The sequence below is a fragment of the Salminus brasiliensis genome, chromosome 23, assembly GCF_030463535.1.
Source record: "Salminus brasiliensis chromosome 23, fSalBra1.hap2, whole genome shotgun sequence".
NCBI lineage: Eukaryota > Metazoa > Chordata > Actinopteri > Characiformes > Bryconidae > Salminus > Salminus brasiliensis.
In genome coordinates this window covers 31,495,511-31,520,911 of record NC_132900.1, presented here as the reverse complement: position 1 = coordinate 31,520,911, position 25,401 = coordinate 31,495,511, and the positions used below count along the sequence as shown (strand labels likewise).

General features: G+C 42.4%; 1 protein-coding gene across 3 annotated transcripts in view; it reads left to right on the top strand.

Moving 5' to 3' along the window:
• rsrc1 (arginine/serine-rich coiled-coil 1) overlaps positions 1–25,401 on the top strand; it is a 164,167-nt gene that overhangs the window by 9,459 nt on the left and 129,307 nt on the right. For all 3 annotated transcript variants that reach the window (XM_072668505.1, XM_072668504.1, XM_072668502.1), the window contains one exon: positions 20,527–20,733. In XM_072668505.1, the coding sequence (XP_072524606.1) occupies positions 20,527–20,733 (207 nt within the window). The remainder of the gene's footprint in view (positions 1–20,526; positions 20,734–25,401) is intronic.

Below are 25,401 nucleotides of genomic sequence, written 5' to 3'. Positions count from 1 at the left end.
AATGAGCAGGTGTCCCAATACTTTTGTCCATAAAGTGTAAGTTGTGCTATACTTGAGTAAACCTTTGATTGATGTAGAATCTATGGTTTATGTCGGTTTTCTGTACATTTCAGAAGATTCTTCACTCTGAAACATCTCACTTACAAGGAATCTTGCAAGGAGTCTTCAAAGAATGATTGATTGAAAGAGTTGCCCCCAGATGGTCAACGCTTTTGTTTGGGTCAACGGGGATAGGGATAGAGTGAAATTATGGGCTGCCTGTGGCATCACTCCAAAGAACCCTTTTTGTCACCTTTATTTTGAAGATATTGATGTAAGTCCGAGCTCCAGCTGAAGTTTTCAGGGTGTGCGATTGTAGGCCGGCGATAAGTGGAACAGGTTGCCCCGCTCGGGGTAGCTATCTGTCACTGTCGTGTTAAAAGGGTTTGGGTCGAGTTATGGAGTTGGGGACGAGGCACACTGATAAATCAGGGGCGGATTGAGTGGACAGCTCTCCGTGATTGATATACTGACAGGATATGAGCAAGCGCCATGCGAGATCTAGAATATGAGAGAGAGAGAGAGAGAGAGAGAGAGAGAGAGAGAGAGAGAGAGAGAGAGAGGTTGGGGAGGGTGGGTGGGTGGGTGGGTGTATGTGCGGGAGGTGAAAACTACCCATGGAGTGGATATTATTCAGAGGAATAAGAATAATAACTGCAGCATGGGAATATTGCTGCGGAGAAGATTAGGGCAGTTTGGAGCGAATATTACTTTCAGCGGCCCTTATGTGTAAAGAAAGAAAGAAAGAAAAAGAAAAAACAAACAAATAAACAAATAAATAAATAAACAAATAACCAAAATTAGAATAATGCTCTATTATAGCCTGTTTTTTTTTTCTTTCCTTTTTTTTCCCCCCCAGTTCATATCAGAAAATGAGATGAACACAACGGATGCCCGTAGAGACTCGCAGCCTCTCTCTCCCCCCTCAAACATGTACGACAGGCAAGAGTAGCTGATAACCCATTAGACATTAATGTTTATTCCCTTTGATCAAACCAGGCAGTTCATGCAGCCCGGTTGCCGCTGCGAAGAAGCTATTGCTCAATATGTCTCTCTCTCTCTCTCTCTCTCTCTCTCTCTCTCTCTCTCTCTCTCTCTTTCTGTCTTTCTCTGTGCATAGAGGTTCTGTAGCCCCATTCGCACGGCTAAATAAAGCTAAACTGTAACGTGCTGTGATACCAAGATGAAATTTAAACACACTTTCTGCAGGACTTTGTTTGCATGAGGGGAGCAGTTTGAGGATATTAGGAAAAGATTACTCCAAATAACTGCGCATTGATTCCAGGGCTTTGGAGCGTAGGGAAAACACAGGATTTTCCTGAAATGGCAGTAACAGCTGAAACTGGTAACTACTGTTTTAAAGGCACGAGAGCGCGAGGCTTGGTAAGCGCGAGGTTTTTTTGGCTTGCACAATTTTAGAGTTGGAAAAGGGAAAAGAGCACCACTAAAATGTTTGGGCACCCCATGAGATTCGATCTCTTAGATAACTTTCAGAAGAAGAAGAGAACCTTTCCTGTAGGCTCACCACAAAATTCAGCAGCAGAAGTTTTAGAAACAAGTCCTGTGGACTAAAGAAGTTATAGCAAGACATTTTGGCTGACGTTTTTGTGGAAAGAACACCTCTCCAACTGTTAAGCACCGGGGTGGATCAGTCATTCTTTGGGTTTGTGCTGCAGCCAGCGGTTGAGGGAAGAATGGGTTCAATTAAAAAGCAGCATATTCTGGAAGCAAACATCGAACATCTCGAACATCTAACGTTTGTAAACCATTTGACCTCAGTATCCACCGTGAACTGCCTTAAGATACGTAAGCTGAAGGTTTTGCTGCCAAAAGTCACGTAAAAACATTGTGTGTATTTGCGTCTTACAGTAGTTCCACAGTAGGCTCTCAAGCTAAATTTTTAGTTTTAAAATAAAAACTCTGGATACACCCAGATTATGTGTATCGGAGATAGATATATATATATATATATATATATATTATATAATAATAATAATTTATTTATTTAGTTAGCTTGCTGTCTAATGCAGAAGGAAGCCAGCGACCATTCCTGGTATGATGCAGAATATCACACCTGTATGCATTACCTCCTACATCAGGGAAAACGTTCCCAATGATTGTGGACCAGATTTGTGAAATGCATGCTGGGTATTGTAGTGAGACAATACTGATGCATAAGGGATATAATAATATTAATTTCCCTAATGAGGCTAATGGGGTAAGGGCAGGAATATTGCATAATATGACCAATAACATATGACATGTTAGTTTTGGGTCACAATTCCACTTTAACTCTTGTGTAGTTTTAACATTCTGTACATCCCCCTCGCTGTAAGGGTCAGAAATGACCAGCCTGTAATAAATCCCTAAAATAAAGCAATGCTTTTGTTTTGTACGAAGAAATAACTTTACAAACTTGAATATCTGGGTTTTCCCTTTACAAAATGACCTGAAGATAATATCTGTACCCTGGTGGTGTCGCCAATGTTGGGGTCACTCTAGGAAAAGCTTTAAAAGTTCAAGTTTAGGGGTTTAGGGGTTTAGGGGTTTTCTCTGGCAGCTAATTTTTGACCCCAAAACAAGACTTTTAACAGAGGTAAAATAAATCGGTGCACAGTTTCTAAGCATGTCACATGTGTTGATTCATTAATACTGTATGTATTTATTATATATTGCTGTGTGAAGCAATGTCAGTGATTGGCTGTTTCAGCTGTCACTCTTTCACAATTAAGCTCAATGAGTTTAAGAGGTTAGTTGTCGCCTGTCACACTGTTTCTAATCCACCACTTGACCCCAAAGACCAGACAACCGCCTGCCTAAACCACAGCACACAGGCACACAGGCACACGTCTCCGTGATCAATATTTCATTACGCTCTGTGCCTTGGGTTTCTCCTTTTGAATTAAAACGACAGGAGGTGGCACCACGCGAACTTGCAACACCCGCCCCCCAATTCCCTCTCTGTGAGGTCCAGAGCACAGGTGCGTCCTACTAGCGAGAGTTTTCTTCTTTTTTTTCTTCTTCTTCTTCCTTCTAAAGACAGGAAGAGAGGTGTGTGGAATGTTTAAGATCTCAGAGGGTGTGAGTGATAGGCCTCTCTCCTGAAATGAGGTGTTGGAGCAGCACATCTGCCTGATGACTTTCCCTGCTGCTTCCTCACCGTAGCCTCGGCGTGGCCGAGCGGCTGCCGAGATCACGAACAGGAAGAGAAGGAGGAGAGGAAGGGAAGGAGCGAGGCGAATCGGATAATGCAGATGGCATCTGTGAGGGTCGAACACTGGGATAGGGTTTATAGGAGAGCTAATGGGATTTTCGTGGGTCATAACCACACCGTAACCATACTTTTCTCCTGAGGCATAATTTCTCAGAGGCCTGGAGGAGTTGCATAACCAACTCAACGGAATCGCAGCGCTTGATTGTTTGTTACAAAGTCAACTTGGGGTAAACTTTCTACTAGATTTTGGAGGAGCATTGCTGTGAGGATTTGGTTGCATTCAGCAACAAGAGCGTTACTGGTCAGGATGTTGGATAATGATCACCACCACCACCCCACCTCATCATCCCCAACTCCAAACCCAACTCATCCCATCCAAAAGTACGGGATGAAGCTCCACCAACATCATTCCAGAGAACACAGTTCTTCCACTGCTCCACCGCTCAATGCTGTGAGCTTTATCACTCCCCTCTACTAGCCCATGTCTGGCATTATTAGGCAGCAGCATGGTGCCAACAGGTTCATGTTTATTTATCTGCTCCAGATAGTCCTATTCTATTGGCAAGGCTTATTCTCTACAGGAACTGGACAAGCTGTATGTGTGCATTTGCACATCTGTCTCCGCAATGGTGCAACTTAAAGTAGCTGAATGCTTTCAATAGATGGGAGGGTTGTCCACAAACATTTGGACATAAATTGTAGCTTTGCAGGGTCAGGACCACCCTCTGATCCCTAACCTGCTTTGCTAATGTCTGGAAAGGACCCTAAGCAGTATCCTCGCACACGCGGGCTGACTTGTAAATCGTTGATTCAAGCTGAAGCCCGGTCTGCTTTCGGCGGAGTGTGTTCTTTATTTTATCAAAATCAACATGCTTCCACTAGCCTCGATCTGAGAGGCCACTCTTTCTTTCCTTTTTTTTCTATTTTTTTTTTTGTTCTTCCCTCTCTTTCTTTCAGTCTTTCTTTTGCTCCCTCCTTACATCCAGAGTGCACAGTGGTGTCTTTTTTTATTTATCCCCCCCCACTAAAGGCTAGTCAAACGCTGCTGGCCTTTGTTGTCAGAAACCTTTATTTACCAAAGAGGAGAGTAAGTGAGTGACACGGCAGAGGCCTTTTATCCCCGGCTAGCCGCGAGCGCAGCTCCCTCTGCCTGCCAAAAGAAGCCCCCCGGCCCTCCTCCACCCTCCCTCTCCTCCAGGCACATCCAGCAACAAGGCCTGTCCCCTGGGTGGGTGGAGGGGGTTAGCTTTTCTGCAGCACCGCCAAAGAGCTGCCCATTAAATACACTCAAACACAGACCCGAGCTGTCACACTCTCCCCTTTCTACACCCATCTTTACAGACATCGAGAACAATAACACACATCGTCTACATTATGAATCCAGTCTAACAGATCTGGAGTTATTGCTCATCTTTGCTGCTCTGATAAATGATTGAATTATTAAGCGTTCTGTATGTTTTTATACTGTTGTTACATAATTCATTACATTTACGTTTTAATCGCTGTCTGTATTTACTATTTTTTTTATTTTCGGGTGTGACGTAATGAAGGTAATCTCCAGTCATTATTAGCACAGATTGACCGGTGGGAATCCAAAATCTGCACTTTAGGTTTACCGTTCAGCTTGGGATCATTCATCAGACCAAATGGAAGTAGGTGTACTCGCCAGCGGGGGATTTACTCTTATAAATCAAGCTGCCTCGAAAGGTTTTTTGAGCGATGCGATAGAACAGAGGTCACTAATAGATGGCCCACAGTCCAGACCCAGACCCAGACACTGGACACTAAACCACTTCATGTTGACTGAGTGGTTGTTTTGACCAGCGTAACTTTTCCGAGCTTTACGGTACCAGTTATAGCAGCCCAGGAAACTCCGAAACTAATGATATGTGTTATATCACACGTGACTCTACTCGGCCAATGAGATTTGTGCTTTACGATGAGCGCTGCGACTCGAGCATGTGATACACACACACAGGGAAGAGTCCAGAAACAGCGATCAGAGAAGAAAGCCAGTCAGACAGAAGTTAATTCACAAGGCAGCCAAAAAAAAAAATAAAAAAAAAATATATATATATAAATAAAAAAAGAAGAGGAAACGAGTGAAATCCGAGCTTTGAATCAGGACTGGACTCGTACAGGTTTACTCTTCCCACCAGCAGTTCTACACCAGTATGGCTCATATGTTCCCAGACTGTGCCGGTTATTAAAAGCAGTACTATGTCAAGCGGGACTATGAGAAAATATTAATTAATTAATAAGCATCTTATTTAAAGATGCGTAGATTTGTCAAAAGCAATCTGCTTTATTGTTAAATTTTACTTCAAATGAGGAATTAACATTTATTAACATTTATTATTTTAAGTATTTATTTATATAAATAATAATATCTGTGAAAACTGACTATAAATATTGTTGAAATATAGTGAATTGTAATTACTTGTCATTTTATTTGACATTCAGTTGCTATTACAATGTTCTAGATCTTGGCTTGAGGAAGTTTTCTCTAACTGGACTTATAGAAGAACCATGTTTGGTTCTCGAGAGCTTACTTTAGTTGGTAAACAACCTTTACATGAAATGCCAGTTCTTTTGAAGCTCTTACCAACTCTCTTTAACAAACATGCTTCCTTGTGGAACCAAATGTGGTTCTAATGTGGTTCTTCTATGGCAACACTCAAAGCACCATTTGAAGAGTCCGTGAGGGTTAATGCACGCATACAAGCATCCATACACTTTTCCCAGAAACATGTGCACACCCCGAATCGCCTCGCCTCTGTGTGAGCCGAGCAGAGATTAATTCAGTAATTTGATTCCTGTATTGTTCTCAGTGCCAGGTCGAAAGATACTCTGGCGCTCCGGTTACCCTCCCCTCGTATCGCCAGACCCCGTGTCGGTCACGCAGGGATGAGGGATCTTTTGTCCACCAAATACATAAATATGGAATGAATAAATATTGTAATTTGGGAACACGGATGCCCCGAGGCCAGGAGAACTCTGCATCTAGCACTCTGCCTCTTTCCTGTTTGAGCTTGGCAGACTTGAAAGGAGACCACAAAGAACATCGCAAGCGGTGGCTGATTGGTCAAAGGCTAGCCCGGTGATCTTTATTCTGGAGGCACGGCTGCTGCCCCGTCAGAGCTCATTATCCGCCGGCCGGTGATTCGCAGTAAATATTAAGGGTGGTGATTTTTTATTTTATTTTATTTTTATTTATTTATTTATTTAAGCCTTGACCTTTCATGCTGTGGAGGAATGTGTCGAGATTCCTCATTAATACCCGGTTTTCCCCCACGGCTGCGACTCTTCCCTGTATGTCTTAATTTCGTCAAATTTCTGAGCAGCTAGAATGATTTCAGATGTCATTCGAAAGCTTTTGAAAGAATAATTCGGCCTCATCTGGGACCTAACACAGCCTAGTCACGTGAGCGCCCATTGAGGCCGTGGAAATCTGCGAGTAGAAAGACGTGGCTGGCCACTAATTCACAATGAGCTCTGTTTATTTCATCCCATTCAAAGTTGCGTTTGCCTCTTTTTCAAGCTTCTGCATTTGGAATACGAATACAAAATGAAATTCTTTCCTTCTTACCCCCCCCTCCCTATTTAAGGCCTTCTTGAAGTTCTTCCAAATTGGGTTTTAAATGCCAATTAGGAGGTTGAATGTAGTAAAATGAAAGCCAGCGCTACCAGAATGGCCTCACCTTCTGGCTGCCCGGGCTTCTGAGAGAGCGCGCTGAACCTTTGGCTCCGAGCGCCGCTTTGAGAGAAAATATCCTGCCTAATGAACACATTAATTAGAACCATAACTATTTATAAGATGATAATTAGAAACGAAGCGAGGTAAACTGGGCCCTTCCTGCAATTAATGGCGGATTAATTACGGGCGGTAATGAAGTGGAGTTTTGAAACGCATTAAGGTGAAGTACAGAGGCGCGCGGCGGCTTTGTGATCACTGGCATAATTATTCGCTGGCCGTTTGAGCCCCCGCTCGCTTCGGCGCCGGCTAATCAGCATCATTGCGTCGTTATATATGCACTTAAAAAGACTCGCCACTGCAATGACTGCCTAATTATTTCTAATTGGCAGGCCCGAGCGAGGCGGCGTTCGGCAGGACTGCGGGGGCCCAGCCGCTCACAGAGGAAGGAGACCCGGGGTCCGGCTCCATCGAGCCTCCCTACCTGTGAATCTGTTGCTTAGAAACGCGCCCCGCTGACCCTCAGAAAGGTCGTTCGCCTGAAGTAGTTACGGCGGCCTTGAGTTTTTTTTTTACATTTATTTATTTATTTAAAGCTTGAGGTTGTTTTTTTTTTACTGCTTTAATTAACAGCGATTGCCTCACAGTGAGGAGCTAATCGCTCCAGATCAGTGTGATTTGGTGTGAGAGTCTGAGTCATCCTTTGCCCAAAACCGAGCAATCAGACAGACAGAACACAGTGTCTCACTGACACTGACATCCATGTGTGGTTTGGATTGTGGCTGCAGTTAAACTGGAGATCTCTAATTTTAATACATTTTGATAAAGCGAGTGTTGGTGAACTGCAGGGGTGGGCAAACGAAAACTTGGGTACATATTAATATTAACCCTTAACCTTAGGCTTATTGTTCAGCAGTTAATCCTAATGCACAAACTATTGTGATATTTATTTATTTATTTATTTATTTATTTTAAACAGTCTGATTTAACATATCTTGCATCTTCGATCATAGGGCCTATGAATCTGATGCTAATTACAGTATCAGTATTGTAGTTATGATGACCGTGAGATGTGTGGAATGCAGGGTCTAAGGGGTCAGTATGATCACCTACATTATCAGCTAGCAAACTGTCCCAGGTGTGGTACCTTCAAAGCCCTGTTTTCAGTACCATAACTAGGGGAGTGTAACTGTACTGTATTCACTTACAGTTGGGGGGTTACGGCTTGTAATTCTCACAGTATGATGACACCCCCCCCCCCCCCGCCGGGTCAACAAATATTAGCCTGGATTCAGTGGTGTTACTGTATTAAGCCGCCATGAGCGTTCACTAGCCGCTGGACGGGTTCACCAAGTGTTTGGTCACCCATGCAAAAAGTCTTGCGTCATTCTGTGCGTGTTCGAAGGCGTTCCTCTGGCTCCTTCGAATGGATCCCTGACGTCTCCAGAGGGAGACTTTTCGTTGGACTGTTTTTCCAATCCGTGTGTGTCTGTGTGAAGTGTTTCAGGTGGAGCAGTGCGCGGCGAGCGTCCCTAGAGCCGTTTCCCTGTAGAAGTGCTGATGGCTGCCTCTAAGCAGAACCATGTGTCTAACCGCGTACGAGAGACACCATCGTCTCCCCAAACACCACTGGAGCAAATTGTAGCCTAATCGAATCCAAGGCTGCACTTGTCTCTCCCTCTGCTCTTCTGACAGCGCAAATATGGTTCCAGTTACCAGTGTAATATTTAAGTTTAGAAAAAAGAAAAGAAAGTGAGAGCGGAGGAGAGGGAACACTAATAAAAGTGAAATCTGGATTATGTGCTTCTTGACTGAAATCATGACACCCCCCGAAAATAATGAAACACTTTCCCCTCTCTTGATATTGGAGTCTTGGAGTTTTTATTTATTTCCTCCGTGCTGTCGAGCTTGTGGAGGAGCTTCTGACTGATTTGGAGGAAAGTTGGAAAATGTATGAGCTGCCAAACACACACACACACACACACACACAAACATATATATATATTTATATATATATATATATATATATATATACCCACACACTCACACCCTGGGTGTGTGATTAGTGGAGCAAGAGAAGTGCCGAATCAGCAGATTCCTGCAAGCATCACTCTTCTGACCATGTGATGAACGCTTTTGCTGTTTTATTCCTTCAGCTGAGAACATCATTTTGAACGATTCTGTTGTCCCTGAGGTCCCCATCAGCCTTATCTTTTGTTTTAGAGTTGATTGAATGGAATCTCAAAGTTAGCTAGAGAGTGTAATGGTTGTAGTTGGGCTTGACAAAGTAATAATAAAAATAAAAATCCAATTTAAGACCAGTTTGATATGAAATGTGACCTGTTTTTTTTTTTTTTTTTTTTTTTTTTTTTAATTCCCAATTACTGAAGGTCTGATGGTCTTTGTATGGTCCAACATTAAAACTCTGTGCACTTTCCAGACATGTATTAAGCCAAGTCTTGGACTCTGGCGTGACTGAACTAGACTGAGTGCCAATAGAGAATCACCATTTTTTTAGGCTGTAAAATGGCCCGTTTAGCTTCACTGAAACAGTATTTTATTGACCTACATGATTGTCAATATAACTGGAAAATCTTAAACTGAAAAAAACAGCTTTTTGGAGCTAAAATTCAAATAATTGAAAACCTGACAAAGTTTTATATGGTCAACATTATGCCAATCCAATGTGAATTAAGCCCAGTCCTTGATTTAGTAGTGTGACCATGGTGAATGACCAATGGTCGTTCTTTTTAGGCTGAAAACTGGCCTCTTTTAGTGTTTTATTCAAATTTGTGTAACCACTTTTTAATGGAGCTAAGAATTCCTGATTTAAAAAAGGCCTGATAAAGTTTTATATGGTCAAATATTAAACTCTGTGTGCTTTCCAGACATGTATTAGGCCAAGACTTGGGCTAGATTGAGTGCCAATAGTAAATCCCAATTGGTAATTTTTTTTAGGCTGAAAAGTGGCCTGTTTAGCTTCACTTAAACAGTGTTTTATTGACCTACATAATTGTCAGAATGACTGTAAAATATCTTGAATCACAGGAATAATATATAGGGAAACTCATATACCATATAAACCCACTTTTATTAACTAGTGAAACTATTAAAATAATTGGAGTAATTCAAACAGTACCAGGAATCCTGCACATCTAGGCCGGTTAATGTGAGTTTTATGCCCGTATGGCAAAGTCACCATATTTTTTTTTTGTGGAATAACTAAGATACATGATGTTGATATTTATACAGAGTTTATAAGGAAGTTGAATTATTATGAGTTGACTATGTCAAAAGATCTTTGATTTAGTGGCTATTGTCAAATGACCAGTAATTGGCCGCTTGGACAGTTGGAACTGTTGCTCATAATTTGTTTGATTGCGATGCATTAATTTAAGTACAGAATACAATGCTTGACATAGCAGTATAAACACATTTTGCATATGCATGAATTGATACATAGGAATTTTATTATATTTCAGTAAAAAATATTAATTATTAAAAGTATCAATGCTAATTTGCATTTGTCTGGTTTTGTTTAGTTGTTTGTTTATTTGTTCATTTACTCTGACATGATGTTTGTCTGATGGCTTTGTGGTTTCACGAAAGTGAGCAAGTGGTCCTATACAGCTTAGCAGTCTTGTTTTAACAAATGCCGTATAAATCTGAAACCAGTGTGCTCATAAAACAGGACACTTATAAATATTATCATTTTATTAGCTTTTTTGTTGATAAGTGTAATATAAGTTTAACAGTCACAGCCTATATCGCACCATATCAGCCATTAAAAAGGTGATGGGAGTTTCATATCTTAATGATAAAATGCTTACAGTACAGTACGCCAGGTCAGAGTTCATTTTTAAGTACAAGACTGAATTTATTTGGCTACAGATTATTATTATTATTATTATTATTATTATTTTATTTAAAGACTTGGAGTGCTTGAAAAGTCTTGTACTTGAAAAGCACTTCATTGTAAGCAGCCTGTAGTAAAGAATAGACCGTCCACATAAAGGAGCCTTGTACCAGTTACAGTTCCTGTGTGGTCCATGCCATTTATTGCCAGCTCCCTGCCTCTCCCCCAACCCCCAAAGAAAGCACCGCCGCGGACAGTTTTGATCTTGGAAATCAGGTTGTTTAGAAGGTTAAGCCCGAAGGATAGACCGCATTAGTGCCTAACGCAGCTGTGATCGTAGTTCTTGTAATTTGCAGGCAGTAAATTCTCCATGCAGATATGCAGCATGTATGTGAAATGGATGAGGAAGAATGGGCGTCGGTACGAGGCTGAGCTGCTGCTTGCTTATTTGGCTGTCAGCACTACTCAAGAGGGGCCTGAAGAAGGCCTCATGGCATTCCACCATTAAAAGCTATCAGCCTTACAGCTCTGATTGATCCTCCGTGGGCTAAAATTTGATATCTGCATATCTGTCCCAGGTCATCCCTCAAGACGGGACGCTCTGCTGATGGGATACGGCAGATGTTTGGAGGTCCTGAACTGTAGAGTCTTCTAAGTTGAGTTCTTGGATGGTGTCTCAACATGTGAACACTGAACACTGATTCACAGCAATCATGTTTTTCCAAGCCAGTAGGTTAAAAAAAAAAAAGCTGCAGCAACTGACTTCATTTCCGTTCATCTGCGGTGGCGAATAGTTAGCGTTTTTACAAGGGCGATATTTCAGATGCACTCGCATGTTTAATTAAGTGTAGTTTTCCCTTTGACGGTGGAATGCACGTCTGCTTTGTGTCTTAGGTTCTCTGCCGGCCGTTTTTTCCCCCCTTTTTACAGTTGGCCCACATGTTTCGCCTCAACATTTATGATTTTTCTTATAGCAGAGTTGTGAGGTACCTAAATCACTCGGACACACACGGCATAAGTGTCCACATTTAAACAATAAAACGCTGTTAGGAACAGACCTTCAGATCTACTGTCACTTCATAAATACTCGTATATAAAAAGACCCCAAAAAAAACATCATCTTGCCCTGAGAGCACACCTGCTAATTAGAAGCACATTTTCTGCTACGTTATTCCGTAAGCGCGCCACCTCCTTTCTTCTGGAAAAAGACGGCTGGTGGGGCGGAAAAGAAAACATCACCCCGGCTCAGAACCAAAGAACCCCGGAGCATCCTCGTTAGCTTGTACACTATACGGCCGAATCTAATGGATGCATTCAACTGCACCCATTGCTGACACAGATGTGCAATTGCACACTCACAGCTTGTCTCGTCCCTGTAGTACTGAAGTACTTCCAATAGGATAGAACCCCTATTCTATATACCGTGCTGTCTAATGCCAGGCGGGGGCTAGTAGAGGGGTATAAAGCCCCCCCAGCATTGAGCTGTGGAGCAGTGGAAGAACTGTGTTCTCTGGAATGATTGGATTGTTGGGATGAGTTGGGGTGGTGCTCATCCAACATCCTGACCTTTTTTATTCCCTTGTTGCTGGATGCAATCAAATTACATTGCTCACAGCAACACTTCTCCAAAAATCAAATGGAAAACCGCCTTCTTCCCTGGACAGTAGAGACGGTTAGCTCTTTTTTAATACCCTTGATTTCACAGGAATAACAAATATGAGCAGGTGTCCCAATACTTTTGTCCATACCGTGGCCGTTTCAACAGCACGGCTGTGCGTTACGCTAGCTCAGTAAAAGCACATCCAGCAGCCACATGGTTTGTGTAACGCCGGCATGCAAAGCCGCGGCTTCTCTGGGTGAGTCGAGGCCGTCGGTGGAATGATGGCCCGCGTCGACAGCGGTGAGTTAGCACCTTATTGCTACTCTGACCCCTCACCTCTTGTTGACCCCATGTTTGGGTTCGCTGGTGCCCTCTGTGGCACTAATAGGGGGTGTAATATGGCCCCAACTGCTGTGCACTCCAGACTGCGGCGTTTAGGATTGCGGTGTCCCTGTCGAGTGATGGTGGTCACATGTGCCGGCGTGGCTCGGAACCGGGCCTAACGAAGAGTAATGAAGAGCTAAACGCTAAGCTCTTCTCCCGCACTATTTTTTTTATTTATTTATTATTTATTTATTTTTGTAACATATGGGTTCTTTTAGATCTGAGATGGCTTTGAAGGCCTTTGAACTCCGACAAACGACACGACCTTTGCAAACGTGTGTGTGTGTGTGTGTGTGTGTGGGCCGAGTGTGAGCCGATCCCTACGCCCCCCCCAACAAAACACTGCCAGCCCCCCCCCCTCTTTTTTTCTTGCCCCGATCGCTGAAGCGCTGACCGCTTGACAACACTAATTAACGGAAATCCAGAGAAATCTTACTTTTTACCTTTTACATTTTAATCATAGTAGGATTTTCACTCCAGTATGGCATCGTGTGTTTGGGTGGGGGTGTGGAGGGATGTGGGGAAAATGCAGAAATTGCCATGCTTGCAGTGATGATCATTATAATAGCTCTCATTTACTTTTTACTTTTCAGCAATTTGTTGCAGATTTTGCTTTTTTTTAATGTACTTATTTATTTATTTTATTTATTTTTCTTCCCCCCCACCACCCCACCCCTTCCTCCCTGCTAACAGTGGCTAACGTCGCAGGAGGAAACAGCTTGGGAAATGTTTTCAACAGCTATCGTAATTAGAGGAATCTCATAAATTAAACTTGTGCGCGGCGCGGCGTTTGAAGAGCACTCAAAAGTAAGACGCGCTGGATGGCGAGCGTATTTGCATTGCATGGAACGGAGCGGACGGTGGCTGGGGGGAACAGCTGTTTAGCACAGCGACGCGTGAGCTTTTTTGGCAGCAGGAAATCCACCCAGCTCATTCAAGGTGCTCTCAAACAGTGCAGTAAAAATAGATAGCACTGCTTTTAACTTGATTGTGAAGCTGCTATTCTGTGTAAATGTGTGTGTGTGTGTGTGTTGTGTTTTAAGAGGTGCTCAGCAGGAGAGCAGTCTTTAATGAAGTTAACGGTATTGATTTTTTTACCGTCGGCTTTTTTAAAGCTTTTTATTTCTCATTTCCAAATGATTTCCAGGCGGAATGACGATGAGCCGGTTTGTGTACGGCCGCAGCTTTTCTTTGCTTCCTCCCGCTTTCATCTCGGCTCTGTCTGTGTGTTCGCAGCATGTCATTATGTAGAATTAAGGCATATACAGTACCAGTCTGACTCCGGCAGCCGAGGCTTTAACTGTATTGAAAAGGGAAAAGACGCCGCAGATTGAGGAGAAAAAGAGGAGTTATGTTTAGTTGAAAAACTGCATGATTTTCAGATCAGAGCAGCTGGCCCTTATATGGTGTGCACACTGCCTGATGTGTAATGACCGATAGTTAAGTTAAGAATTACATTAAATACAATTCTTTACATTAACATAAAACATAAACATAAAAAAAAGTTATATATACATATTTTGTGTGTCTATACTGGTGCCTGTTGCTACGTTATTAGATTGCCTGTATAATATCATTGTCCACTTAGTGCTAACTGGAGTCTACACTGTTAAAAGTATAAGATCCTTGAGGAACTTTTGGAGGTACCTTCAAGAATTTATGTATTTATTTATTTATTTATTTTTTAGTAAAGCACCGTAAGAGTTTCCTCCAAAAGGGTCCTTAATGGTCTTAACAGTGTACACTGATCAGCCATAACATTAGAACCTGTCGTAGATCCCCCTTGTGTTGCCACAACAGATCTGTAAGACCATGCGAGCCATGGACTCCACAAGACCTCGGTGACGGTGTCCTGCTGTGGTATCTGACAAAGACTAACATTTGCCGCAGTCCTGTAAGTTGTAAGGTGGGCCGTGAGCCTTAGATGCCCATGACCGCTTCACCGGTTGTCCTTTTCTGCTGCCCACTGCATACCGGGAACACCCACAAGACCTGCCTGGTGTTTTTTTGGGGGGTGGGGGGTGGGGGCGGGAGATGTTCTGACCCAGTTATTGTCTAGAACATCACAGTTTGGTTCTTGTCGAAGTGTCTAAGATTCTTACGTCTCGGCTTCCAACACATCTCCCTCAAGAACTGACCGGTTAACTTCCTGCTGTCTAATATATAGATCCACTGCTGGACAGGAGCCGCTGTAGATTAAAATAATCAGTGGTGCTAATGTTATGGCTGATCTGTGTGTATCATAGATCTGTCACAGTTTTACCTTCACAGTTATTGTTATCTGGGTTAATTGCTGTTATTTAAGTTGACGGTTCCTGTCTTCAGTTGGGAGACTCTGTAGATTTATTATAAATAATAAAAAGAAAGCATAACTACGCTAAAAACAACCCAGTTCTGAGTCAGTTCCTCAACTCCTTATTCTACAATTATGGGTCATAAAAGTTTGTATGCTTACTTTGACCCAGCACTGTATTGTTTTTAACTCCTTTTATTGTCTTATATTAGTTTTAACTCTGTGTATTATGTTTTCTTTCCAAATTATAAAAGACGTACTTATTAGTCTAACAGAAATACACTTATCCAAAAATTACATACGAAATATTTCAGAAAAAAAACTTGCTAGCCAGTCTGACCATAGTATTTAATTGGCTAGTAACTGATGACTCAGCTGGTAGGCTAATGTTGATAAGCTACAGTTAAATTATTGCACAGAAAATCTTAATGACTACTTCAAATGAACTAATATTGACCTAGAAATTCATTAATAAAATTAATAAAATAATAAAATTGCCTACAAATAACAATTATAACATATAGATACAAATATATAGACTATATTATATATTATATTATACATACAATATATAGAAAGAGATGTAACATCATAGCCGGCTAAAGTTAGAAGCTCTGTAAACTTTTGTGGAATAAATAAGATAGTCCTTTATTAGTCCCGCAGTGGGGAAATTCACAGTGTAACAGCAGAAAGGGATAGCAGGACACTCAGTTACAAAAAAAATAAAATAAATAATTAACACTATATACACACAATATAGATAAGAATTAAAAAAGCAATAAACAATATTATTTACAGTAAAAGACTCTTAATTGCACATGGGGGTGGGATATTGCACATAGTATACCCTGAACATGAACATTAGTTCAGATTAGTTCACCAGTAACAGTAATTAGTAAAAGGTCTAGACTAGACTGTCTATATGTATATGTATAGATTTATCAATTTGGAGAATCTTTACTTCAGTACCTGTGTGTGTGTGTGTGTGTGTGTGTGTGTGTGTGTGTGTGTGTGTGTGTGTGTGTGTGTGTGTTTCTACTGCAGTGGAATTACAAGGCGAGCGTCTTTTTACTCCGCAGCGTTTCTATTAATCACGTCATTAGCTTTTCCTCACATACTCCTTTATGTTGTTTGTAATGTCAGCCCTGTTTAACCTAGCTCAAGCTGAACCACCATGAATCATCCTCTCCACATGAATCCCTTATTACTGTGGAATAGGGGAGGGGTCTTCATGTTTGTTTTTGAGAATTTCTCCAGGTAGATTTATAGCATGTTGCTTTTATGTGTCACATTTTTCTTTATTTTTGAGCGAGGTTTTTAATTGAGCTTTATTACTGTGTTGATTGAAGTACACAGTGTGACCGCAATGGCAGAACTGCCACCGAGCTATAAATACTCCTGATGCATTCACTGTCAGCGGTTTTATGAAGTCGCACTGTGTGAAAGTGTTTGTAGAGCTGGATTTCTAACTGTTTAGAGAGGAATGGTAGAGCCGTGGCATATTTTTAAACACATCAAGCACTTTATGATGCTTGCACAAAGCTGACTATGGAAGCTATAATGGTGAAAAAATTGACTGAATAGAAACGAACTGTGTACCGATTTAACCAAGTTCAGTGTGAGGGCCGTGAGTGTGCTCATCAACAGTTGTGAAGGCTGGGTAGCAGGTTGGGTTTTAGCAGGCAGGGGGCCTCAGTCATTAAACCAAATGTGAACTGGGAATAATTAATTAATAATTTATTGTTTTCAAACAGCTGATTTAATAAAGCACTGATTAGCAGGGAGATCAGCAAACTGAAGCTCTGAGTAAAGAAGGTATGCTGACCGTTGCTGGAGTTTTGTTCACTCTCTAGTTTCTGAAGTTTTCTAAAATTGATTAGACTCTGGATACATTGATATATTGAAGGTGAAGGTTTTGCTAGATTTCCTTTTCCGAGACCAGTATTAAAACTTTGAGTATCAACTGATACTAATGACTTTTTCTTTAAAACCAAGTTGTTTTTGTTTAACTGAAGCCTTTCATTTATAGATCATCTAGAAGTATTATGTTCATTCGTCTCAGTCACTAATACAGATAACATGACATCATACAGGAAGATTATATCATGTATAGTTTAAGCTAGATTTGTTATCAGATCTGATTAACAGAGTTAAAGCTCTTTCTGCATTTAAATTTTCAGCCTAATATCAATTCCTATTAATACTGGTCTGCCATCTGTGTTTTGGAGGCAGGTGGTGATCAGTTCCGTGGTGTTACATAATCGGATTTTACTCCGAGACTAATGTTGTACGCCTTCCCGCCTCACGCAGGTGCGTTGCTCAGTGGGGGTCGGACCTGCAGCCCTCCAGTTCTGCGGATATACAGGGTGGAATGGATGGCGATGGCAGTAGTAGCGGCGGCAGCAGCAGAGGCAACAGCAGAGGCAAAGGAGGGGGAGTGTGTCATGATTGCGGCTGGCCTGGGATGCTCGCAGCTTGCTATGTGCTATCATTGGCCTGCCATTAATGTCCAATTTCCCATCAAGTGAAAAAAGCTTGTTTAGCAGGAAAATAATATGGGCAGATAACAGCGCTACACCATCCAGTCTCACCCAGGCCCGCATAATTACCCAAATAGGTTGCGGGGAGGGATCGGATCCGCGTCTAGGCGGGGGGCTCCCGCGATAAGCGCCCACCGCACTCCCACACACTGGTAATTACTTTATTGATAATTCACGGGGAAAATTGCCTCAGCCAATCGCTGCTGCTAGATTTAATGGATTGGTTGGGGAGGGGGGTAGACGGGAAGTTGGCGGGGGGAGAACAGTGAGGTCCCCTTTTCAAACAGAAATGAAAATATGTTTAGGCCATAGGGGAAGGCCTTTTCCTCCAGAGATAATCACTAAAAGTAAATGTAAAATAGCCCACACTTGGCATGGGATTGGGATATGTCGGTGTGTATGTGTGTTAGTGGGTGTTTATCTATAACTCCTGCATTAACACATTTACCCCTAGCCTTAAATTAGCTAATAATTCTCCAAGGGGAAGGCCTTGGTAATGAAATTGACATTTAGCAGCTTCGCCACAGTCTATTAACTACAATAAATTTAATTTGCAACAGGCCCAGAAGTGTACGGGGGCTGTAGAAAGGAGAGGGTGGGTGGGGTGGGGGCATTGGACGCCCCAACAGATTTGGTGTTTATTACATCTGCTGGCCACAAGTACAGTTGCTAAAATAAGGCTGCTCTCTTGTTCCCACATGCTTAACAATAACTGCAACTTTCTCTGCGCTCACTAAAAGAGGGGGAAGGAGGGAAGATGTTGGATGCGGTTAACATCCACTATATGTCCAAATGTTTGTGGACATCCCTTCTAATCTAATGGGCGCATTCAGCTACTTTAAGCTGCACCTATTGCTGATACAGATGCGCAAATACATGCATGCTCACAGCTTGTCTAGTTCCTGTAGAGAAGAAGTACTGCCAATAGAATAGGACTCCCTGGAGAAGATGAATAAGCATGAGCCTATTGGCACCATACTGTCTAATGCTAGACGTGGACTAAAGCCCCCATCATTGAGCTGTGGAACACTGGAGCTGTGTTCTTTGGAATGATGATGTTGGTGAAGCTCCATCCAGTACTTTTGGGATGAGTTGTGGAGTTGTGAAGGTTGGGTGGTGATCATTCATGAAACTTACTGGACTCACTAACTCTTGTAACTCTAATAGCTCTTGTTGCTGAATGCAGTCAAATTCTCACAGCAGTGCTCCTCCAAAATCTAGTAGAAAGTCTTCTTCTCTAGACAGTAAAGACAGTTACTCCAACAGAAGCAAGATCAACTCTTTTTAATGGACTTGATTCCGGAAGAAACCGTGAAAAAACAAGTGTCCCAATACTTTTGTCCATACAGTGTAACATATGCACATGCACACAGTTTAGCTCCTGCATTTATAGGTCTGAATTTTCTGTGCGATAACTAAATCTTTTATTTTTCCTCAACCCTCTGTGGTTTTCCACTTCTGGAGAATCTAATGGGAACGTGATTGGAACGATTCCAGTACAGACCAATGTAACGCTGAGGCGCCTTCAATGCACGTCAATTACGACTGATTCAGGAGTTCTCTTCAGATGCAATACCAGCGAGGACGGTACTGCACGACCATATGTCCCCTCTATGATCAGTGCTTTCTGCAGAGTGATTAAAAAAGGCACTAGGAATATTCATATGACAAAAAGAGGCATCAATATCTAATATGCAAATGAGCACTTAAAGCAGAGGTAATGAGCATATGACTGATGCATCAAGGAGTGAATGCTGTAGCTGAGGTAGCTCAGGGTGTTGGTCAGACGTTTGCCGTGACGCTGGTGCTCAGCTCATACTGCCTCATCCCTATTATTATTATTATTATTATTATTATTATTATTCATAGTTGGAATTTCTAGGATTTTTTTTAACTGGGGCGTTCACACTGGAGTTTATCAGAAGGCCAAAACAATAAAAATGTACTTTTTAAGTCCAGGCAGGCCTTGTTGGGTGTTCCCAGCATGAAGTGGTTGGTCAGTGCCTACCAAAAGTGCCCAGACTGGGTAATGGGCACCTAAGGCACTCATTGATGGGGGTCCCACCTTAGAGGGTCTAGGGATTTTTTCCACCTTTATGCCTCTTGTGAAGCTTCAAATGGTCAGATCAGTTTTGGGGGCCCAAGGAGACCTACTCAATATTAGGCCGGTGGTGTTTATGTTTTGGCTGATTGGTGTATGCCTGATGTTGATCTGCCGATCAGTTTTCTGAGCTGTCTCATGTGTGCAGGTGTGTGTTAGAAGTGTTCAATCAACAGTACACTTTTGATACACTGCAGTTGTACTAGTGTGTATACATACGTGTGTGTGTGTGAGCTGGAGAGAGAAGGAATGCTCGGGAGGTCAGAGGATCTGATAAGTGGCTCAATAAATCTCCCAGCATTCTCTGCCCTGTCTGTTAGGATCAATACAGTGTGTGTACAGTCATCCCAGTCCCTCCCTAATGGCCACTATCTACAGCCGTTCCTGTCTTTCTGTCCTGCTCCTCTCTCAACAGTTTTTAGTCCCCTGTGGAAATTAGAATTATTTATCTGCTCAGTAAATCACTGATATTAGAATAAACACTAATAATAACACTCCTACAGGAAGTGGAGGTGGTTCTTCATCACTGTGTTCATCATTAGAACATCTCCAACGTTCTCCTTATGGAGTCTAGTATTATTTAGAGTTGAACACATCCTCCACGCTTTGCTGACTGGACTGGGGGGCGTCCAGGAGAAACCTGGAGATACCGAGCTCTGTTCTTCAGACTAGTTCACTGACAAGATCTCACCACTTTCTTCAGAATGAGAAGCTCCTGGATTTATGTTTACCTGCTTTATCTGTTCTGATGACATCTGGAGCTGCTACAGTATAAACTGTGTGTTTTGTCTGTGTGTGCTCACAGGTCTCGTTCCCGTCACCGCAAGTCCCGCAGTCGCAGCAGTGGCCGGTCCAGCAGGAGGCGTAGTCGCAGCCGAAGCAAAGGCCGAGATCGTGGCCAGCGCAAGGTCCGGGAGAAAGAGAGGGAGCGCGACCGGGACAGAGAGAGAGGACGGGGCCGAGAGCGCGAGAAAGAGGGCGACTCCAGAACCAAGGAGAAGCAAAAACAAGGGTAAGGATCTTTTTTTTTTTTTGGGGGGGGGGGGTGTTATATTAAAAATAGCCTGTGAGTTTAATTTTAGCCCAAATATGAACACACCACGTTTTTACACCCATATCAAACACACTCCCACACACACACTCGCACACCCAGCAGCTTGCTACCTCATCCGGCTCACTTTCTCATTACCCCACTCGCAGCAACTCTATCCTCCATGCTGTTGAAATCCAGCAGGGATTCGGGACAGAGACTGTATAGTCGTCCTCATCCATCTAGCTCCAGTTGTGCTCTCCAAGCCCGGTGTCTTCGCGGTCCCAGCGGCCAGCTATTGCATTTCCCCTCCCTCAGCCGTCCCATGTTAAACTACCTGTTCTAGCTCAGGCATGATCTCCCGGGTCCCTGGTGTAATATGTGTGAGCACTGGCTAAACTGGTTTCAACCAGCTTTCTCATTTTAGCACTTCTCCTTCGCTACCGCCCCAAAGCAGCATGGCCTAATGCGATTGGGGGGCGGTGTGATGCGATGATGGGGGGCCGTGGCTGTCAGTCATTTCGAGTGGCTTGTCGCGCTGACAGAATCACACGTGCTTTGGGAAGAAGTTAGCTGGGAGAGGGAGGTAAAAGAAACGATGAGAGGAACAAGAAACATCTTAATCTATTTTTAACTGCTGAGGGAGGGTGAGGCTGGGGGTGAGGGTAGAAGGTTTGAGGAACTGTAGCTTTTCTTAATACGGTTGGTGCACCGATAGTGATACCAGTACCAGTGCTGATTTTTTAATTTTTATAAAATACAAAAATAATATACAGTATATCTCTTCACTGTCCCACAAAAACACAATGTGAGTCTAGCAGTTGTTTTTTGTTGTGTCAGAATTTATTGATGAATGGACCAATAGAAATGCTCCAAAAAGACTTCCACTGAAAGTTAAGAAGGTTTTTTACTTCACTGTGAAGTTCAGCCCAAGAGCAAAGTAAAGAGGAAGGCTCCAGCTATCCTAAAATGTCATCATGGGAGCGCTAGCCACAGCATCTACCAAAGAAAAACGACATATATATATATACATATACACACACACACACAGACACACACAGGTATGTGTATGTGTGTGTGTGTGTGTGTGTATGTATTTCTATATATATTTGACCACTTCAGCTCATAGTTGTTGCTTTATTTTGTGTCCAGTATGCCAGCGCCAAAACGTGGTCACTGTGCAGCTCCTAGCTTACACTGTTTATACAATATCTATAAATAAATATTTATTTCGACATATTTAGAACTATTACTTTTTTAGATTTGTATCACTGGACCAAATAAAGTGCAGTCTCTCACATACAGAGGCCAGACTTATCTCTCTCTCAGCATTTTTATATTAAGTCTTTAATATCCTTAAACGCTGATAGGAATCTGTTTTTCCCTGACCCGGGTGTGTGTGTGTGTGTGTGTGTGTGTGTGTTGTAGCTTACAGCTATGAGGGTTTGTGTTAATATTTTGCTTTTTTGGGCCGTATTGCTGTAATCTTCTGGGACAAGTTAGAAGAAAACCTCAGAAAAACCACAGACCCCTGTTTTCAGTATCCCGAAGCTGTGTGTGTGTGTGGAGACTGCTGCCCTCAGTGGTGTCCCAGAGGAGTGATGGACTGATGGAGAGCCCAAGAGGAGGAAGCAGCCACAGAAATCAGCAGAGATGTGCACACACACACATCTCTTACACACACACACACACACATCTCTCACAAAGCCTTTTGTGTCTATAGAAGATAATTAGTTCCAGTGCTGTAGTTTTGCTATTCTTTACTGGAGGCAGGCTGGACGGAGGAAGCCTCGGGTGTTCCTGCTTCATGTCCTAATTGCAGTGAGTGTGTGTGTGTGTGTTGGTATATTTTGTGTGTGTGTGTGTGTGTGTGTGTGTGTGCATATTTTTCAATCAAATTTTAGGAAATACTTTCATTTGCATAAAAAAGAGCAAAAATTCACTTTTTAGCAAAAGAGAAGACAGAGAACAACATTGCAAGGTACCCTATATGGACAAAAATATTGGGACACCTGCTCATCGATTGTTTTTCCTGAAATCGAGGGTATTAAAAAGAGTTTATCCTGGTGCTGAATGCATTCATTAAAAGTGGCGTCCACAAACATTTGGACATATTGTGTATGTAGTGGTCACAACACTAAATGAACCTCTGTCTGCCCCCAATCTTTACATCTACACTATATATTAACGTTCAGTGCTCCGTTTCTCTCAGTGCTGCAGAACCTAGTATTGCGATATTCCATATATGGATATTTTTGTACACCCCTAATGGCCACACATTAGAACATGACTCTGCATCTTTCCGAGACCGCATTAGTGCGCCTGATGCAATCGTGCTACTTTCTGCTTGCTGTATTTTGTCTCTCTGACCCGTGTGTGTCTCAGGGGAACATATAAAAAATAATTCTTGCAGAAATGTAATTAGCAGCGTAGGCCAGGACGCTGTCCCGCTGGGCTGACGTGAGCATGACATACAGCGAGACCCCACAGGGACTCAATAGGGACCCTCACCTCCCTCCAGCTGCCTGGACTGAGTGACCTTCACACAGCTTGGACACTACACTACCCATCTCTACTTACCTGAACATCTTCTCAAACTAAGGAGTGCTTTCTCACCATTCTCTTCATTCATCTGCTTTATGTTTCCCTTGTTGCTGATACAGATGTGCAAATGCACACATACAGCATGTTTAGTTCTTGTAGAGAAGTACTGCCAATAAAATAAGACTCCCTGGAGCAGATAAATTAACATGATCCTATCGGCTCCATGCTGCCTCATGCCAGGTGTGGGCTAGTAGAGTATTTATATATTTTATAATTATTTATCATTTAGTCATGACATTCGGCTCAGTCTGTTAAAGGGGGATTCCACCAAGATATCCGCTTAATGAACTGACTAAGAGGTCAGACTTGTTCATTGGGGTGGTGATGTTAACCAGACGTTTGGACCAGAAGCCTCTAAATCTCAGAAAATGAATTATGAAATAGCTAATATTGTTTCTCTGTGCCTGAGACGTTGTTGGACAATAGTTTTAAGATAAGAGTTTGGCCTTAAGCGTAGTTTAATTCCCACTAATGCAGAACAGTACCTGAAATGGTGCCCTCGTTCAACTAGACCCAGTTTAGCCAGAGATTTTGATGGGATAAATTCTGTCCTTCAACATTTTACCTGCTGCATTTCACTAAATCCAGGTAATTGAGATGAATTAAGCTCTCTAATGCTCTGTGTTGAATAGTGTAGTAAGGCACATTGTAACATACTGTGATGCAATTTATCACGATAATGGTCAATATTGTCTAATTGTCCAGCTCTGGTCGACACTAGATCTACAATCTACAGTCGATATTCTACTTAGAGGTTAGGTAAGAGGTTAACAAAATGCCAAAGATGCAAAATACAAAAGGGCTTGAGGAAGAAGAAATCTATTTATATACTTTAGAATTATATATATATATATATATATGTATATATGTTATTTACTTTTAAATGTATTATGTATATACATTTATATGCTTTAGAAAAAAAAAAATATATATATATATATTATATATATATATTTGTATTCTAAAGTATATAAATGAGATATTTATATACTTTTATTTATTTTACCCTGTAGATGAGATTGTTGTAGCTGAGCGTTGAACTGTGGGTGTCGGAGGCAGAAATGAGGCCTGTGCAGAAAGCAGCCTGTGTGGTACAGTGTACATTTTAGGACATACAGACATCCTCAGATTTCTGAAGTAAATATGACGTCAAAAATCGATCACACTGATCACTGTCTGATAATCAGCACTGTGGCTGTACTCTATCAGTGCAGCACCGGAAGATCTTAAACAGAGATGGCTGCCCCATTGATTAATGGAAAATGAGGGGAATGCAATTGTTTCATTAATCATAATCGAGGGTAAATGTTCATTTTATCAGGATATTGATCTGTGGGGTCGTATCACCCAGCACTCCTTCAGCTCTCGAGAACAGTTAGCAGTGAATCATCTGATGCATCAGAGCCCGTCTGAAGTTCCCTCCTTTAGCGTCGGCCTGCGAGGGAACAGTCTCTGGCCTTGCTGACGTGGTTTCTGACACTGTGTGGCTCTCTGTTATCTGCAGGAACCTCCTCTCCCCGCTCAGTGACTTTTCATCAGGGCAGGAAGTTGATTTTAATTTTTATTGAAGTCAAGCTGTTCCGACACGGCTGCAGCCCGTCCCTGCTCCTCGCTTCGCCTTGTAATTCTATTAGTCATCAAGATTACGTTGGTGTCGGCTCAGCGTGCGGTCGCTGGCTTTAAGTTTTGATTGCGAGCAGCACTCGCAGTGACGGCACTAGCAGTCTAGCAGGCGCGGAGGCAGCGGCAGCAACGGCACTGCGCTAATGATGATTATGATAGCAGTGATATCATACGGACTGGAGTGCAATTAGCGCAGTGATGAGTGGAGCACGGCTGCATAAGTAGCAGGTGTGTGTGTGTGGCAGAGGATCAAAGCCTCCTCTAACCTGCTCCAGGTGTCCCTTCACAGCTGTCACTCTGCTACAACACGACACTTTAAGCACTGCTCAGGTACGCCTAGGAACACACACACACACACACACACACACACACTTTAAAAGTTTTGCTTTAATGCGTTTTGCCTTTTTTCTGACAACCATCAGA